Source organism: Triturus cristatus, chromosome 11, assembly GCF_964204655.1.
Source record: "Triturus cristatus chromosome 11, aTriCri1.1, whole genome shotgun sequence".
NCBI classification, from domain to species: Eukaryota; Metazoa; Chordata; class Amphibia; order Caudata; family Salamandridae; genus Triturus; species Triturus cristatus.
In genome coordinates this window covers 889,493,760-889,512,665 of record NC_140594.1, presented here as the reverse complement: position 1 = coordinate 889,512,665, position 18,906 = coordinate 889,493,760, and the positions used below count along the sequence as shown (strand labels likewise).

The following is an 18,906-nucleotide window of genomic DNA, read 5'->3' as shown; positions in this document are numbered from 1 at the left end:
ATTACACAAGTAGTAACTTGTGCTTTAAATTGGCTAGCTGTAAAATATATGAGCTGATAGCAAACTTTTATTAACACTGTTTTTCATAACTGATTACATGAATGTTAATGACAATCTTGCAGTATTTTCACCTTTTATCAATTTTGTGTTTGGAAAAAAATGGTCCCTGAGATTTGACACTCCAGTGTCATACGGATGAGACAGTACTTGGTAACATTGTGTCTGTACCGTATGTATTTGAGGCTTTCGTTGTGGCACGGTTCACAGAAACTGAAATGTTAAAAATGTTTCTTCTTAGATAGCAAATGAAGTAATTGGGGATATGAACCTGAAACCTGAAGAGGTCTTTCTTGCACAAGGAACGTTAAGGCCAGATTTAATTGAAAGTGCCTCTCTTATTGCTAGTGTCAAAGCTGAAGTTATCAAAACACATCATAATGATACAGAACTCATCCGCAAGCTGAGAGATGAGGTAAGTCTATTTGTAGTTTATTGTGTGGTATAAAGTATAGTGAAAGAGGAAACCTGGGACTGATAATCTGCCAATGTTGTTCATAGTAGACATTTTAGTTTTAAGATTCTTTAATCTTAAAGGCCACGCCACATGACTGGGCTTTGGGACTTTATCACAACAACCATCAAGAGGCACAGTCAATAAATGCCAAGTGAAGAACATCAGCACTGTACAGTAAAATGGTATATGTCTGCAAAGAATGAATGGCACATATGTCTTTAATTCCGCATGTGCCCGCAACTTTTTTTTTCGTAGTGCAATACTTGAGGCATAAGACGAAGATATTGCTGTATCTTACCTTTCTTTAGTGGATTTCTTGATATTTCACTAGCAAAAGCCTCTGACTCGTAGGACTGCATCCCATTGAGGTTGAACAGTTATTCTGGCAAGCTCCATAATTATTGTATGTTTTATCTGGTTTCATAGCAGGTCAGCTCATTGCTGAGCTGCGAAGGACTAATAGAAAATAGTGGTAAAGTTCTCTTTTTTTCGCTCAGATCCAGCAGTCTACGATTTGGGTCTATAAATATTTAGAAAGCCAATTGTCTAACCCAATTTTGGTATCTCTGCAGGTTGTTCTAAATAGGTGCTCCTAGATCACTCCCGAACAGTTTATGGACACCTGCCTCAACTTGCTGATGGAATGCTGCAACTTCTAAAGTATTCTAGTAGAGCACACGTTCTAGTTAGTATTGCCCTGCATATTTCCTAGATCCTAGAACTTCAAACAAAGATTATTCCTCTAATTTCCAGTGCTGGTTTTACAGTGAGAAGATCCTAAAACACTATTGTATATCCCAAGTATATCCTCCTTGTACTTACAGTAAACAATCTCTGAACAAAATTACTTATTTTCAGTATTTGGTAATTGAATTATGTACCAACTGTCTTGAGCTTGGTTAGCTTATCTATTTTGTCTATAATCCTATTGTGTTCTCTTTAGATTGGACTGGATTGTGAATAGTTTCTAGGCTTACATGAAGTGCTTGGATTATTAAGCTTTTTGAAACCTATTTGATATGTGATATTTTTGTGAAGTCCGATTCCTGAAAAATGTCTTTATGGAAGGTTAATCTTATCTTGAACAACTTGTTTTATTTGTTCACAATGTACAGCAAAGAGGATTTGGAGGTATAACCGTATAACTAACACTCTCCCAGCACAGGCCTCTTCTCCAGTATTGGCGTATCTTTCATAGATTCACATGCCTGAATCATTCCCCCGTCGTCGGAGTGGGAGTCCCACGGTAAATAAAAATAGCAATATACATGCATATAGAAACCATATCATAGGTAACCTAGAACCAGGAAGTAAAGTAGCCTGAAATCAAAAGGAAAAAATCCTCCACTTTAATGACTCATCCAAGTCATTATGTATAGTCCGAACTACAGCCAATCAGGCGACAGCACCCTCCAGAATGTTCTCCTCAGAGGCTCAGGCTCTCAGATTTTCTACCGCAAGTCGTGTGAAGGGAGTCTCCCTGAGCTCTGCTCAGTATTTCTCTGGTTTCTTCCGGAATTTCTCCATGTTATGATGTCTTCTTCAAAGAAATCTCTTTCAAACTTGTGAATCTTGTGGGAAGCTCCGGCTGTTTTCAGAAGATCCTCACAAGAAGTGCATTTACTGCTTGAATCCTGACCACCAGGTGAGAGACTGCAAGATCTGCAGAAGTTTCCCACAAAAGACTCTGAGGGACAGAGAAGGGTGTCTACTTCTGTGGCTACAGAACATTAAAGATCAGGACAATCCCTTATCTGAAGTTGGGAGTATTGCCTCTGTCAAGACTACCTCCTCTAGGAAGAGGACAGCTGACACAGATTTATCTTCTCCTGGGGCTAAGGTGTCGAAAAAACAGCACACTTCAAAGAGTGCTGAGCTGCCTTCTACTTCAAAAAAGGCTCCTCCACCTTCTAAGAGTAAAACTCTTCCTTCTACGCCCCCGAGAAAGACTATGAAGTCTCAGGCTTCAAAACAAGTTTCTGATAGAGATTTACCTCAGAAACGGGGTCCCTCGTCGACGAAGCCTACTGTCGGCGCAACGTCGACTGCTACTTTCTCGTCGCCGAAGCCGCAGATGATAATGTCGGCATCATCGCCGTCGATGCTGGTATCAATCTCCGTGAAGCCAGTCCCGTTGAAGGAGGTGAGATCTACCGCCGACGTTCCTTTGACTACGAAAATTAAGAGTCTCATCGACGGCTGCCTCGTCGTCTGCTGCCTCGTCGTCGAGGGTTGTCTCGTCGACTATCACTTCGTCGTCGGCCTCGTCGACGACTACCTCGTCGACGCAACAACTGTCTTCATGCACGGCTCTTCAGGTTTGGTCTTTGTCTACGCCACTGTCTACACAGTTGACTTAGTCAACAGCAACGCCTTCTTTGCTACAAAAACGTGGAGCTTCCTTGGTGGTTCTCTCTCCAATTCACACCTCCCCTTCTAAGGTTCCTCTTGTGTTACCTGAGCAGTTGCTGGATTGTGAAGAGGATGATGAAGAATCGGATGAGGGTGATAGGTTTCGTACTGCCAGGAGCCCTTCTGAGCTCTTCATTAAATATCAAGATGTGGATCAAGAAGATGATTTCTGCCAGGAGACTGTTCCTTCAGCTCCAGATCCAATTGCTACGACCCAAATGCCTTTGGCTCTTCTAAATAATCTGCAATACATGTTGGACGATTATCGCAGTTTCCCTCCATCTGAATCGGCTTCTTCTATACCTTCTACACCTGTTCCTCAATCTTCATCAGCATTGAGGTCACCCAGACCACATTCTCCGGTACCTTCGCATCACTCTCAGGACGCTCACACCACGGATGACGATAGGGAGGGAGAACTGGATGACCGATCACTCCTTACTGAATGGGACGACTACCAGATACAAACTCTGTCTCCATCTACTCTTGCTCCGGTTGACTCTTCTCCAGTTGACATCGGTGGCTTTCATCTTCTCATGGAGAGGGCAACACGACGGTTCCTCCTTCCTATGGAAACAAAGAAAGATGATTGTTTCCTTTACGATTTTAAAGATCAACCGAGGAAACAAATACGGTTGATTCCTATTATTGACTTTATTTGGCAGGAAGGACTAAAGGTTATGAAAGCTCCTGCTTCTATTCCTCTGGTCTTGCCCCGCCTCGAGAAGAAATAGAAGGCACCAGACAATTCGGCAGCATGTCTGTTGGGTCAGCCAAAGGCAGATTCCTTTATCGCCCAAGCAGCCCATCGACGAGCGCGAAATCCCTCCTCTCCGCTGTCAGCTCCTCCTGATCGGGATGGGAGACGTCTGGGCGCTATTGGGAAGAAAGTTTCAACCATGGCAGCAACGACCGTTCGTGCAGCTAATTCACTGATTATCTTAGGTCGATATGATAGACAGATGTGGTCGGACATTTCTCCCTACATAGACATGTTGCCTGAGCCCTCTAAGTCTGAGGCGCTCAAAATTCTTCAGGAGGGGGAACGAATCTCGGCTGAGATTGTTTCGGCTGTGGATGTTGCTTTTCAACAACTGGCAGGTGCCGAAGTCCTGCGGCGACAGGGCTGGCTAAAAGCTACATCATTTCACCAGGAGGTTTAGGCTAAAATAATTGATATGCCTTTTGATGGCGAGTCTCTTTTTGGTCAGCATGTTGACGAGGCCCTCCAGGCCATTAAAAAGGACACCGAGACAGCAAGATCTCTTGGTACTCTTATATTTTGGAAACAGCCTTTTCGTGGCGTTAGAGGCCGTGGATCCTTCTCTGGTCAAGGAAGCTATAATCAGCAAAGACTATACCAGTCCTATCAGAGCAACCAACGTTACTCTTCTCAGCGTCAACAATCCTTCAGGCAACAACCAACTACCTCTTATTCACAAAACATAAGAAATTCTTCCTACCGCGGACGTGATAGGTCTAAGAAGCAGTGACTCCTGCCACCTACTCTACCGCTTACCCCTTTAAAAGTTGGAGGAAGAATCTCCCGTTTTTACTCAAACTGGTCAGCTATAACAACAGACAAATGGGTCTTGGACATTGTGGCCAGAGTCTATGTTCTAGAATTTGTAAAACTTCCTCCGAATTCTCCTCCCAAAGGACCACCTCCAGCTCACCTCACAGAGCTTTTTCCTCAAATAAATTTGATGTTACGAAAAGGAGCGATCAAAGTAGTTCCTCAGTTACAAAGAGGAACTGGTTTCTATTCCAGATTTTTTCAAATAAAAAAGAAATCGGGAGAATGGCACCCCATTTTAGATCTTCGCTCACTCAACAAATATTTTAAAAAGTTATCCTTCCAGATGCTGACTCTTAAAGAAATCCTTCAACTCCTCACTGCAGGGCATTACATGACCACCCTCGACCTCCAAGACACTTATTTTCATGTACCAATTCTCCCCTTACACCGAAAGTTCTTGAGTTTCAGAGTGGCTGGCAGGGACTTACAGTTCAAAGTCCTTCCTTTTGGACTACGTTCCGCGCCCCATGTCTTTACCAAGGTCTTAGCACCGGTGGCAGCACACCTTCGACTGGAGGGAATTCACATCTTTCCTTATTTAGACGATTGCCTTAGCAAGGCGAATTCTTTCACAATCGCAAACGCCCATACTCAGAGATGTCTGTCTCTTTTCCACTCTCTGGGCCTCTCTGTCAATTTCGCCAAGTCTCACCTTTGCCCATCACAAAGGAGAACGTTTTTGGGAGCCACCATAGACACTCTGCTGACACAAGCCTTTGTCTCAAACGAAAGGCAACTCAAACTTTGCAAACTTGTCCAACTGTTGCGATCAAGAAGGTGCGTTTCAGTCCGACAGTTCAAGTCACTTCTGGGAATGCTTTCATCCTGCATTCCCCTGGTCCCCAACAGCTGTCTCAAGATGAGACCTCTGCAAGAGGAGCTCAACAAACAGTGGTTATAGGATTCGGGATCCTTCGAAGATCACATTCACATCAATTCTCGGATTCTGGAAGCTTTACGCTGGTGGACTTTCAAAAAGAACGTGACAGCAGGCTGCTCATTTCTAGTGGAAGCTCCAAGTTTCGTCATCACCACGGACGCCTCCCTCGAAGAATGGGGAGCGCACCTGCAAAGACTCACCATCCGCGGCAAATGGGATGCTCAACAACGGACTTGGCATATTAACCTCTTAGTTGCTAGCTATCTTCCTGGCCCTAAAGTCTTTTCGCACCATCATTCTTGGAGCATCTGTGTTCATCCGAACGGACAACACGGCAAGTATGCACTACTTGAACAAACAAGGAAGGACAAGATCCGTTTTACTGTCTCAGCAAGTCCAGCAAATTTGGGATTGGGTGATCTGACATTGGATAAGTCTGACAGCAGTCCATGTCCCGAGAGTTTCCAACGTCCTCACGGATTCCCTCAGCAGGTCGACAGTTTCCAATCACGATGGGAGCTCCATCAACCAACTTTGGATCGTCTTTTTCAGAAGTGGTGTCGACCTGATCTAGACTTGTTCGCGACCAGTCAGAAACGCAAATGCCCATTCTTCGCAAGCTGGCTGCCCCACAAAGGATCGTGCGGGAATGTGTTTTTGATGAATTGGTCGCGGATTTATGCCTACGCTTTTCCACCGATACCGTTGGTTCCCAGGGTTCTCCGGAAAATGAAGGAGGAGCCTTGTCGCCTAATACTCATAGCTCCCAGGTGGCCTCGCCGGTTCTGGTTCACCGAACTTCTCCTGCTCTCCGAATGCGATCCTATTCAGTTGCAACCAATACCGAACCTTCGATCCATTCAGAACGGACAGATCTGCCACCTGGATCTTGCATCTCTGCGCTTAGCGGCCTGGCGCCTGAACACCTTGAATTCGCTCACTTAAACATTCCTTCGGACTATAGGGAAGTCTTGGCCAATGCTAGAGCGCCTTCCACAATAAAGACGTACAGGCTCAAATGGTAACGATTTTGACTGTGGTATCAAGCCGCCAACATTCATCCAATCCATGCAAAACCGGAACAAATTTTGCCTTTATTTTTACATTTGGTAGGATCAGGCCTTTCCCATTCTACTCTTAAAGTATTCTTAGCGGCTATTTCAAGATTCCGGCAGGATGGTTCCAACTCCCTTTTCTCCTCTAGGGTCATTAAGCAGTTCTTCTAAGGATTGTTTCGCATGTTTCCTCCCATCCGCCGTCCACCTCCATCCTGGCATCTTAACGTTGTGCTCTCACAACTCAAGCGACACCCCTTTGAACCTATTCATAGGACAGATTTGAAGTTTCATTCATGGAAAGTGTCTCTGCTGTTGGCTCTCACATCAGCTAGGCGGGTCAGTGATATTCAAGCCTTCACTATTAAACCGCCTTTCCTTCAATTCACCAAGGACTCGGTAGTGCTACGCACTAACCTCATTATCTGAAAGAAACACGTTAGATTCCTCACCTTAGAATATCCCCAGGCGTCAGGCTGGACCCGTAACGATTTTTCGTCCGCAATACCCCTTGCGCGTCGCTAGGCGTCGTCTGCGGCTCCGCGTCCATCGTCTGCGTTGTGCACCGGAATGACGTCGTCTGAGTACTTAGACGCCACCCTCGCGCGCTGACGTCAGTTCTTCTTTTTTCCGCGCCAAACAGTGCCGATCCGGGAAGAGCTTACCCCTTTAGTCACTTTTTGACTAAAACATTTTGGACTTTTTTTTTGTCTACTCGTCGACTCGAACTGGTGCCGGTAGGATGCCTGGTTTTAAAGCCTGTGACTCCTGTAACGGACTGATGTCGGTAACGGACCACCATTGCCGGTGCCTTGGAGTCGACCACGACGCGGAGTCGTGCCTCGACTGCCGGGCCTTGACCTCGAAGGCTAGACTGGAGCGGTCCCGCAAGCGTCTCGAGCTCCGACACTCTGCTCCGCGCCGTTCCCGGTCCAGGAGGAGGTCGAAGGACCAGTCACGTAGTCGCAGCCACCACCACCGCTTGTCGGGTTCCAAGTCTTCGGGTAAGTCGAAGCATAGTAAGAAGTCCAAGAGACGACATCGCTCTAAGGACTCCCTCGCCGGTCGTGCGACTCGGTCGAGGGTCCGGGTGGTACCACCCCGGAGCCGCGTCCGTCTCCATACCCGCCGGTCCCTGGGACTGACGCGACTCCGGCGGAGATCAGTGCCTTCCTCTCGGCCATGAGGAGCCTGGCTCCACTGTCTATGCCTGCCGGCGCGCCTTCGGGCCCCGTGGGCTCGACTGGGAGGCCTAGCGAGCCGGCGGCTCCGGCGCCGTCGTCGACTTCGGTCCCGACGCCGCAGGTCCCCGTGGGATCCAGGCCTGGATCTCAGTCGATGCCGGCCGACCTCATGACGCCTCCTCCGCCGGCATCGACACCGGTTCCGCCCCCGGCGCCGTCTCCGGACGACGCCGTTCCCCGGTTCAGCCCCGGTCCGGAACCGGCGCCGGTGCAGCGCCGCGTCCGACGCCGATGGGTGACCATTTCATCTTCCGTCTGGCTCCGATCATTCCCCCTGTTTATCAGGAATCGGATGATGGTGGCGACTGGGAGGGGTCTGATGACCCTCTGGCCCGCCAGGGCCAGTTATCACACGGCAGATGAGCTGGGGGATGCCAGTGGCCTTGACACCTCCCCTGACACTGGCTTCATCTCTCATCCGACCGTGGCTTCGGAGGAAGGTGCTACCTTTTCTGTGGCGTTGCGTAAGGCGGCCGAAGCCCTCGTGCTGGAGCTACCTACTGTGGCCGTGAGGAGTAACCTCCTCACTGAAGTGCTCTAACCGCCAGCAAGCTCCTCGGAGCCTCTGCTGCCGTTTAGCGAAGCACTGATGGATGTTCTCAAGGGCACCTGGTCCAAGCCCTCCACAGTACCTCCTGTGGATCGGAACGTGGCCCGACGCCACCGCCTTGCACCGGGCGACCCCAGTTTTCTGTCCCAACACCCCACCCATGAGAGCCTGGTTATACAGGCCTCTACTTGCCAGACCTTCCCGTCCGCTCCCCGGATCGGGAATCCAAGAGACTGGAGCAGTTTGGCAAAAAGCTGTTCTCCTCCCTTAGTTTAGGGCTGCGGTCGATTAACATCGCTTGTCTCTTGGACCGTTACTCCCACTCTCTGTGGGATACGGTGGAGGACGTGCTGCCCCTGTGCCCGGAGGAGGCCCGGACACGGCTCGCTCAGGCTCTTGCCGATGGGCGGGACGCAGCGCGATATGCCATCCGATGTGGTTTGAACACAACGGACTCGCTTGGCAGGGCAATGTCGTCCACGGTGGCGCTTCGTCGTCACACCTGGTTGCGGTCCACGTCTTTCTCCGGGAACGTCCAGAGCACCCTCATGGATACGCCCTTTGATGGCGATCGCCTCTTTGGCGACAAAGCGGACAGTGCGCTGGAGCGCTTTAAGGACTCCAGGGCTAAGGCCTTGAGTCTCTCGGCCCGCGCCCGCAAACTACCACTTTTCGCCCCTTTCGTGGCCAAGGAAGGGGCGCCCCCTCACGTCCGCCTAGCCACAGGCTGCAGAACCATCCTCCACGCGGTCGCAGATTCCGCTGGGTGGTACAGGGGGGTCAATGTGCCGGTCCATCCACATCCACCTCAAAGCCTTCCTAGTCCGTGCTTTCAGGCCCATTCCACGCCAGTGGGTGGCAGAGTTCGCCATCACCTGCTCCACTGGCGTTCCATCACTTCGTACAGGTGGGTGCTGCAAATCGTCCGAAGGGGCTACTCCCTCCCCTTCGAGACGACCCCTCCAGCCATGCCACCGCAGTGCCACCGCATGTCGGGAGATCACTTGAATCTTCTACGGGAGGAAGTTGCGTCCCTCTTGGCCAAAGGGGCCGTTGAGCGCGTTCCTGGTCCAGAAGTAGGGCGTGGTTGTTATTCCCACTACTTTCTGGTTCCTAAGAAGGGCACAGGGGGCCTACGCCCTATCTTGAACCTCAGGAGCGTCAACGCCTTCCTCCGGAAGGAGAACTTCAAGATACACACCTTAGCTCAGGTTCTGGCTGCCCTAGACCCTGGAGTCTGGATGGTAGCGTTGGACTTGCAGGACGCTTATTTTCACATCCCCGTCCTGCCGGCTCACCGGCATTACCTGCGGTTCACGGTGGGTCAGGAGCATTTTCAGTTTACTGTGCTCCCCTTTGGCCTCACCAGTGCCCCTCGAGTGTTCACGAAAGTGATGGCAGTGGTCGCAGCTCATCTGCGCAGATCAGGGGTTCCAGTCTTCCCCTATCTCGACGAATGGCTGTTGAAGGCGGGCTCGCCCCAGCAAGCCGTCTCCCACCTCCAGACTACGGCCGACCTCCTGCATTGGCTGGGGTTCTCCATCAACGTGCCGAAGTCGCATCGGAGTCCCTCCCAGAAGCTCCTTTTCATCGGGGCGGTTCTGGACTCTGCGCAGTTCCGGGCTTAACCTCCAGACCAGCGGATCCGGGATATTCAGGCTCTGATTCCCATCTTTCAGCCTCTATCCCGGGTTTCAGGCAGGTTGGTGCTGCGGCTTCTGGGTCTGATGGCCTCCTGCATCCTGTTAGTGCATCACACCAGGTGGCTAATGCGGGCTCTGCAGTGAGACCTGAAGTTTCAGTGGACCCTTTATCAGGAGGCTCTGCGCCTCTGGACATGGCTGGAACATCAGGGCATCACCCTGGTGGTTCACCATCTGGCGGGCTCTCTGAACGCCAGAGCAGACTAACTCAGCCGCCGGTGCATGATGGATCACAAATGGCGTCTGAACTCGGACGTGGCGCAAGGCCTCTTTCGGCAGTGGGGAGAGCCTTGGTTAGATCTATTCGCCACCGAAGAGAACGCGCAATGTCAGCAGTTCTGCGCGTTGGGAGTTTCCAAGGCGGCACTCGCTCGGAGACACTTTTCGCCGCGAGTGGAGTTGCGGTCTGTTGTACGCCTTTCCGCCTATACCACTTCTGCCCAGAGTGCTGAAGAAGATCAGGCGCGACTGGGCCCAAATCATCTTGGTGGCTCCGGATTGGGCACGAAGGTACTAGTATCCCGAGCTACTCAGTCTGTCAATCGATCCCCCTATACGACTGCATCTTCAGGAGGACCTTCTGTCGCAGCAGCAGGGGACGGTCCTCCACCCGAACCTGTCCAGTCTCCACCTCCATGCATGGAGATTGAGCAGCGACAGTTGTTGCCATTTGACTTGCCTCCTGAAGTCTGCGATGTGATAATGGCAGCCAGGCATCCCTCCACTAAAACGGTATACGCCTGCAGGTGGAACAAATTTGTGGCATGGTGCCCAGGAAAGGCTGTGGATCCCCTTTCCGCCCCTCTTTCTGAGGTTCTTCTCTTCCTTCTTTCATTGGCCCAGCAGGGCTCTGCTCTGGGCACTCATAAAGGTCATCTTTCTGCTATCTCTGCCCTCCTCCGGCTCCCTGATCAGCCTTCTCTTTTCAAATCTCATGTTGTTTCTCGATTCTTTAAGGGCATTACTCGCATGTTTCCTCCTGTCCCTTTCGTAATGCCTCAGTGGGATTTGAATCTTGTTTTGACATATCTGATGTGTGCTCCCTTTGAGCCACTTCATAATTGTCCTCTTCGTCTGACGCTTAAGACTGCTTTCCTGGTAGCCATCACCTCTGCTAGAAGGGTGAGTGAGCTCCAGGCTCTCTCTTCTAAGCCTGCTTTCCTTTCTATCCATCCAGACAAGGTTTTGCTCCACACTCGTCCTTCCTTCCTTCCTAAGGTTGTGACTGCCTTTCACATCGGACAGTCTGTTACGCTGCCCACCTTCTTTCCGCCTCCGCATCCCTCGAAAGAGGAAGAGAGGCTCCACCGTCTGGACCCAAAACGTGCGCTCTCCTCCTATCTGGACCGCACAAAACAGTTCCGGGTGGACGACCAACTGTTCGTTGGCTACGTGGGCGCTAAGAAGGGGCGGGCGGTGCACAAGCGGACCATGACTCGGTGGGTCGTTTTGTGCATCAAAGCTTGTTACTCCTTAGCTAAAAAGGAACCTCCTGTAGGGCTGAGGGTCCATTCCACTCAGGCCACGGCGGCGACGACTGCCCTGGGTCGGGGAGTCCTCTTGCAGGACATCTGTCAGGCAGCAACGTGGGCCTCGCTGCACACGTTTGCCCAGCATTATTGCCTGGACAGCCAAGTCCGAAGAGACTGCTTCTTTGGCCGTTCTGTTCTCCAGGACTTTCTGGTGTGATCTTGGTTTGCAGACCCACCACCGGGGTCGGTATTGCTGGCGTATCTATTCTAAGGTGAGGAATCTAACTAACGTGTTTCTTTCAGATGAACAAATTACTTACCTTCGGTAACGATGTATCTGTAGGAAACATTAGTTAGTTAGATTACTCACCGACCCACCCATCTGCCCCGTTCTGCGAACCAATATCTAGGGTTGAGGTTATCCCTTCCAGGGCCCTAGAATTTTTTGGCACCAGTGTCGGTCTCTTGCATTGCTCTGCGTTCCTGGCGCGGAAAGCTATGTACAAGAACGGACATCAGCGCGCGAGGGCGGCGTCTAAGTAGTCTGTCGACATCATTCCGGCGCACGACGGCGACGACGGACGCGGAGCTGCAGTAGACGCCTAGCGACGCACAAGGGGTATTGCTGACGAAAAATCTTTCCGGATCCAGCCTGACTCCTGGGGATATTCTAAGGTGAGGAATCTAACTAACTAATGTTTCTTACAGACACATCGTTACCGAAGGTAAGTAACTTGTTCTTTATGCCTAAAGTACCTTCGGACTTCCATCTCAGCGAACTGGTCATTTTAAAGACTTTCTTTCCTAATCCTCAATCACCTGCGGAAAGGGCTTTGCATACTCTTGATGTCAAGAGGTGTCTAAAATTCTATTTACAGAGGACATCTTCAATACGGAAATCTGATCAGCTATTTATAGCTTATGAAAAGATGCATACAGGACACCCAATACCCAAACAGTCCATTGCTCGTTGGATTTCTGCTGCTATTTGTTTCTATCATCAGCATGCAGGCAGACCATTACAAACGACTCCGAGAGCACATTCTATTAGAGCAATCTCTTCCTCTACTGCTCTCTTTGCTGGTGTGCTTCTTCATCAAATCTGCAGAGCTGCTACGTGGTCCAGCAGGCACACCTTTACCAAGCACTACTGTCTGGAAACTGCCAGCGATGCCGACACGTCTGTGGGATAGGCGGTTCTCCGTAATCTTTTTAAATAAGGTGAGCCTCTGTTCTTCCCTCCTCCTCTTTTCTTTTTTCTGACATACAGATCTTCTATGATTGTTTATGTATATATATGCGTAGATATATATATCTATATATGTGTATATATGTATAGAAATATCTATATCTGTGATTTACATATTGCCTATGATATGCATATGCTTATGTTGTGATGATAATCTCACTAGTATTGTTCTCGAGTTACTGCTCTCTACTCTGATTCAGGCATGTGAATCTATGAAAGATACCCCAATACTGGAGAACAAAAGTTCTCCAGTGTTGGTATCTTTCATAGATTCACATGCATCCCAACCACCTCCCCTCAGAGGCTCTTCAATGCTCTTTTCACTCTGGATCACACTTGTGCTAGAAAATCCGAGAGCCTGAGCCTCTTGAGAACATTTTGGAGGGTGCTGTCGCCTGATTGGCTGTAGCTTGGACTATATATAATGACTTGGATGAGTCATGTAAGTGGAGGATTTTTTCCTTTTGATTTCTGGCTACTTTACTTCCTAGTTCTAGGTTACCTATGATATGGTTTCTATATGCTTGTATATTGCTATTTTTATGTACCGTGGGACTACCACTCTGACTGGGAATGATTCAGGCATGGGAATCTATGAAAGATACCAATACTGGAGAACCACAGATTACAGGTAAGTAACTTTTGTTCTTTCCTTAGATGGATTATTAGAGTAGTTTGCTTGTCTCATTTCAATTAGTGAAGGAAATGTTATGCTTCATTTCTTCAGTGGTTCCAATGATAAAATCAAACCATGTGGTGATTCTGAAGTGTTATCGTACCAGAATACTTAGCTGGAGGATAGGGGGTATCCAGTGCGTGACTGCTCTGCACCATTTTGGACGGTAGAGGATTTTAATGCTTTACTCTGAGAGGGAACTTAGAGATGGAGACATTGGGTAAAAGGAGCTGGGTGCTACATATTCATATTCCTACAACAATCTACTGTAAATTGGGTTTGCAGTAACTTGTCCTGTTTTGGGTGACTTCTTAATTGGGCCTGCCTAAGTCTACCGCCATTTCAGTTTGGATAACAGTTTCGAGCTTTGTTTTGTGTTTTTGTTCTTTTCACTCGCAGTTTGTGATCACTCACTTCACAGAGCATTATATAACTGATTTGTAGACCTTTTTTATATAAATTGCATATTTTGCATATTTATTGTTGATATTTGAATACTTACAAAAACATGCTGTAGGACGCTGGCTTAGCATATGCTGTACACTTTTTTAAGTGAAGCACCTTGCACTAATCCAGGAGACCCTTATGGTGATTTTAGTGGTTTTTGATAACCTTTTGAAAGCTCTCAAAGTGGTACCGTAGAGAGCAGCCATCAGGCTTATCTTGAAGGAGTGTGAAGCAACTTGTTTTATCATGTTGTGTAGGTTAAACGAAAAAGAACCACAGTGTATATATAAAATATGCCTATTTATTACACATCACTCATGAACACATTGGTATATCTCCTACATGGAAATCTAAACACAAATACGCAATAACACTTCAATTACGATAAGGTAAGTAGCACAAAATACAGTAGTCCCTGGTCTCCAGGGGGAGACAAGACCATATATTAAGAAAGTGGAATGCGAACTGCGACCAAAGTCGGGACTTGGACCAGGAGACTCGGAGGAACTGGGAACACAATGAACCACCCAAGGTAAGTACCCAGGAACCCCACGAAGGCTGCGTGTATAGTGGAAACACAACTGCGTGTCCAATAGAAGTCAACGGGAAAGTCACGGTTTCAGTTTTGGAGAAGATCCCCCTCCAAGTGGACCCTGAAGTAACCCAGTGGAAGACAGAAGGTTGGAGAGTCACCCCACCCATGGATACCTCAGGAACCAGGATACCTACACCAGGGAAGCTGGGTGCATAGGTGCGAAATGACGTTGGAAACTGCGTAGACTACAATGGAGGACTGTGCAAGAGTCCCATGGAATCAAAGGGTGGATTCTTAAAGTGAAGAACCTGTAAGCAGAGGGGACAGTGTCCATGCCACTAGGAGGTGACCAGGAGGCACGGAAGAGCAATGCCCACTGATGACGGACAATTCTGAAGAGTTGAGGGTGACCTTGTCGCTGCAGCTGTGAGGACCAGGCGACGCTGAGGAAGACCTGGAGCCGTGCACGAGCTGTCACACGTCGGAAGTCGAGAACCAGGGGGTATGTGTCCGGCTGGAGCACAAACGAGCCTCGGCAGCTGCAACAGGCGTGGAAAGCTAAGAAGGCACACCACTGGGACCATCAAGGTCCAAGGGACTCTCCACAAGCAGGAGAGTAAGAGCTGGCCCGAGCAAGCAGGGGGAGCCCACTGGAGCAGAAGACCCTCAAGAGGACCCACAGCCTGGAAGCACAGGAGTCGCAAAAGGACCTCGAGTAGGTCACCAAGAAGGAAGGCCCACGGTGCAGAGGATGCAGTGAGGACTGTACTTGTCAGGAAGAGATGCTGGAAGCTGGCGCTTCTTGTAGAACGAAGATCTATGGAGTGCAGAGCCAAAATGCCTTGGCAACGGCAAGTTGACATGGTACACAGGGGTTTGGTCCCAGGCATTCCAACGAGGGATACTGGCCTCAAAATTGCAGAGAGGACAGGTCCGGCCTCAAGGGAGTTGCAGAACCACAACCTGTGTTGCTGAGCCTTTCGAAGTTCGTGGGAAGTCAGAAGCAGAAGAACAGTCAGCTTTGTTTCAGTGCCTGCAGATGCAGGGGAGTGACTCCTTCACTCCAAAGGAAATTACTTCAGGTGTCCTTGATGCCCAAAGGTCTTTAAATCCTGGAAGAAGCACAGACTAAGACGTCTTGCAGAACAGCGAGACCAGGAGCAGCAGGAGTCTTCCTTGATGCAGTCACAGTTCCAGGTGAAGTCCAAGTGTCCAGATGGTCGAAAAGTGACGTGGTTCCAGGCTTGAGTCTTGTCCCACGACGAATCTGAGGAGCGACCCACAGGTAAGACCTTAAACACCCTAGAAAGGGGGTTAGGATGACTCGGGGGGTCCCTCCCAGAGGAGGAGCTGGAGAGAGGAGAGGATACTCCCATGCCCTTTGTCTAGTTTTACACCTGAGTGGTAGCCCAGGGCTACCTGACCTGGTTCAAACTGGAGTATTCAAGGAGGGCACCAAATGTGCCCGTCAAAGAAGTCTGGTTGTGCTGGCAAGCTTTCCCTCAACAGCCCAATAAAACAAGTCCTTCTGGAAGGTGGTTGTAGGAGAGTAGGGTCTGCTATCCTATGGTCACCCCAAAGTTTTGCTTTTGCTTCACTGATTTTATGACTTCGTGTGGCTGTGGGCCTGCTAATCAGACCCACAGCCCTGTTGTTCTCTCCCTAAATTAATGCCAATGCACACTAGGTGCATTACCAATTGGAACTGATTCACCTTATTGGACCCTGTAACAGTGTATCCCAGGTACCCAGGGCATAGGTGTATCCAAGGCCTACCAGGGGCTGCAGCATGTATTATGCCACCCCTGGCCTGGCCTGGCCTCACTATTTGACACAACTGGCTGATCACTCAGCTGGGTAAGTTGGTGTAATCACCTCTTACTTAGATATAGTATATCTATATCTAACATATATGGACACATGGTTACCTATCAGTCACTCCTATGGCAGGCCTTCACAATCCTGGAGGCAGAGTGCTTGGTTTCATGTGAGATGGTGCTCTGGCATGAGCTGAGCCTGTCTGCAGCTTTCGGAACAACGTCCTTTAGCTATTTCCATGATATTGCCATACCATATACTCTTAAGTGCATTATGAACCTCGCGGTCAAATGCTAACTCTGGTTTGGCTTTATCAAAACATGTCGAGTAAGGTGTCATACGATTTGGAATACTACCCCTCGCCAATTCTGGCGAAGGGGGTAGCATTCCACCCTTCTAAAGGGACACAACATGTACCTAACCTGAAACCCGGGTAAAGTTAGACAGAGCCTCAGCATCACAAAATGGATGCTGCCACCACGGACACAAGTCTGCCCTCCTGCTGCTGGGAGTCCTTCCAGCTTGGGAGGTTTGGACAAAGGGTTTCCTGTCAGGGGAGGTGCTTGCACCACCCCAGACATGATTTTGTGTAGTGGGTTAGGGAGGGCTGAATAGATTGAGACATGCCTGGGGCACACAAGGTGTCCCTGTGCATATGCCAGTTCAAACCGGAGCTGGGGCTCTCCAGCCCCAGCCCTGGCGCGAAACTGAACAAAGGAGAGGGGGTGTAACCACCCCCCTTCCTGGTCCCACCCAGAGGAGGGACCTAGCAGGTAATCCAGCCCCTAGATTTGGAATAAGAGTAGGAGCTGTGTCCCAGGACTTTAGATCATCCTGAAACTCGACTTGAAGAAGAATCACTGGACTTCGACGTTCTGCTGCACAGAAGACTGAAGAGAATCTCCTTTGTGGTCAAGGAGTGACCACCCTGTGAACACAGGCACCATCCAGCAACTCAACGACTGCTTTGCCGCCGCTTCCCGCCGGAGACCGAGCCCAGAGCCCGATCCACAGTCCCTGCAAATAAGAGACCCGTGGGGGCACCGAGAGACGTGGGACCGGCCATCTTGAAACGTCCACGACACGCTGACTGCGCAGCACCCGAGGCATCCTCATCGTTGTGCATAGGGCCCTGAGAAGCCCCAACACTGAGCAGCATTCACGAGATCTGCGTGGGGCCCTTATGCTTTTTGCCACTCGACGCGTCATCCCGGTTACTGGCCCGTTGGCTAGTGGCCATCTTGGCGACGAAATCTACGAACAACACTGCTGGTCTGGTTGCTCCACACTGGCCCTTGCTCCTGTGAAAAGGAGCAGCCCCTCTGACCTTGCTGGTTAGAGTACCAAGCTTTCATCGACTCCTGCGTGGCTTGTATTAGCCAAGGCCTGTTTGCTCCCATCGAGAAGCCGACACCGCCATCAGCTAGAGCCTTCGTGGGACAGCTCGTGAGTGACTCCTGGACGTTGTCGACATCTTCACTTCCACGTGGCTGCAGAGACCAGCTTCACTTTTTCACCTGTTGGCACCCGACATCGTCTGGTTCCTTCCTGCTTCCACGCTGGTCACTGGCTAATGACTCTGAACAGTGTCCCCTCTGCTTTCAGGTCTTCTACTCTTCAGATCCACCCTTGGATCCACCGGAACTCTTCTCGCCTGGCCGCCTGCAGCATCTTCATCTTCAGGCTCCATAGACCTGCACGACGAAATCCGACGCACTTTGACACCTATGCACCTGCTTCCTGTGGGTGAGGTAACGCTGGCACTCCGGTGCTCCTGTGTAGAGAAACATCTCTAGTGTCTAGGTTTCCAGTTGTTAGGTTCTGGTCCATCCGGAAGACTCCCTTTGCTTTAACTTTGTGACTTTTGCGCACCCATTGAATCCAATAGGTGCACGCGTGTAACTTTCAACACTGCACAAGCATCCTGTGGGCCTCCTGGTCACTAACTACTGTTAGCTCCTTGTAGTCCCAGCAATTCTCAAGGCCCTAGGCCTTCTTACTTTTCTATACGTGGTTCTTATACCACTATTTTAGTATATGGTTTAGCGGGCCACCCGGGCCCATCCATAATTGTGCAACTTTTGTATATTTAAACATTGCCTTGTTTTAACGAATGTGCTTCTGTGCTCATAAAGAGTATAGGGGATACTTTTAGTAAATAAATACATATATATTTTGAATATATATCTGTGTAGTGTCCTTTCATTTGGTATTCAAGGAGGTTACATATGGTAAAACAGCTGGCTTCACATGCCCTCAAGAGTTTAGCCTGCAGACTGCACTGTCCACGCTACCACTAGGATAGCTGGTCTATCAAAGGTTAACTTCAACCATCACCATAAGGGTTGCTTGGCATGGTACAAGGTGATCACTAGAAATAGTGAGCAGCATATACCAGGCCAACTTCTCACAGTGGTCACACCTCCCTGTAGCATGAAACGTATTGTCCTACCTTCTCCTGCACGAGCTCAGCTCAGCAGCAGCTGGGCAGAATCGTGTCTGGGGTCCGCAGCAGCATTAGCTTGCTAGCAGACCCTGAAAGGATGTTACCCGGAGTACTGGGGGCTTCCCGTAGGAGGCCCCCAGTGCATGGAATATCACCTACAGGACCCTCACACTTACAACCAAGCCCCCTGCCTTCAGGCCTGAAAGCCCTGCCGTAGGGGTGACTTATAGGTTGTAAGTGCAGTGACCTCAGAGATAAGGAGACTTGTATCTGTCATGAGAGGTTCAAGCACCAACTCACACAGGCTGCAATGGCAGGCCTGTAGT

The 18,906-nt window shown here is 49.6% G+C and overlaps 1 protein-coding gene across 2 annotated transcripts in view; it reads left to right on the top strand.

The window, feature by feature from the left end:
• The window catches only part of GMPS (guanosine monophosphate synthase), a 591,203-nt gene that overhangs the window by 291,259 nt on the left and 281,038 nt on the right, over window positions 1–18,906 (top strand). For both annotated transcript variants that reach the window (XM_085634772.1, XM_085634773.1), the window contains one exon: window positions 299–472. In XM_085634772.1, coding sequence (XP_085490898.1) covers window positions 299–472 — 174 coding nt within the window. The remainder of the gene's footprint in view (window positions 1–298; window positions 473–18,906) is intronic.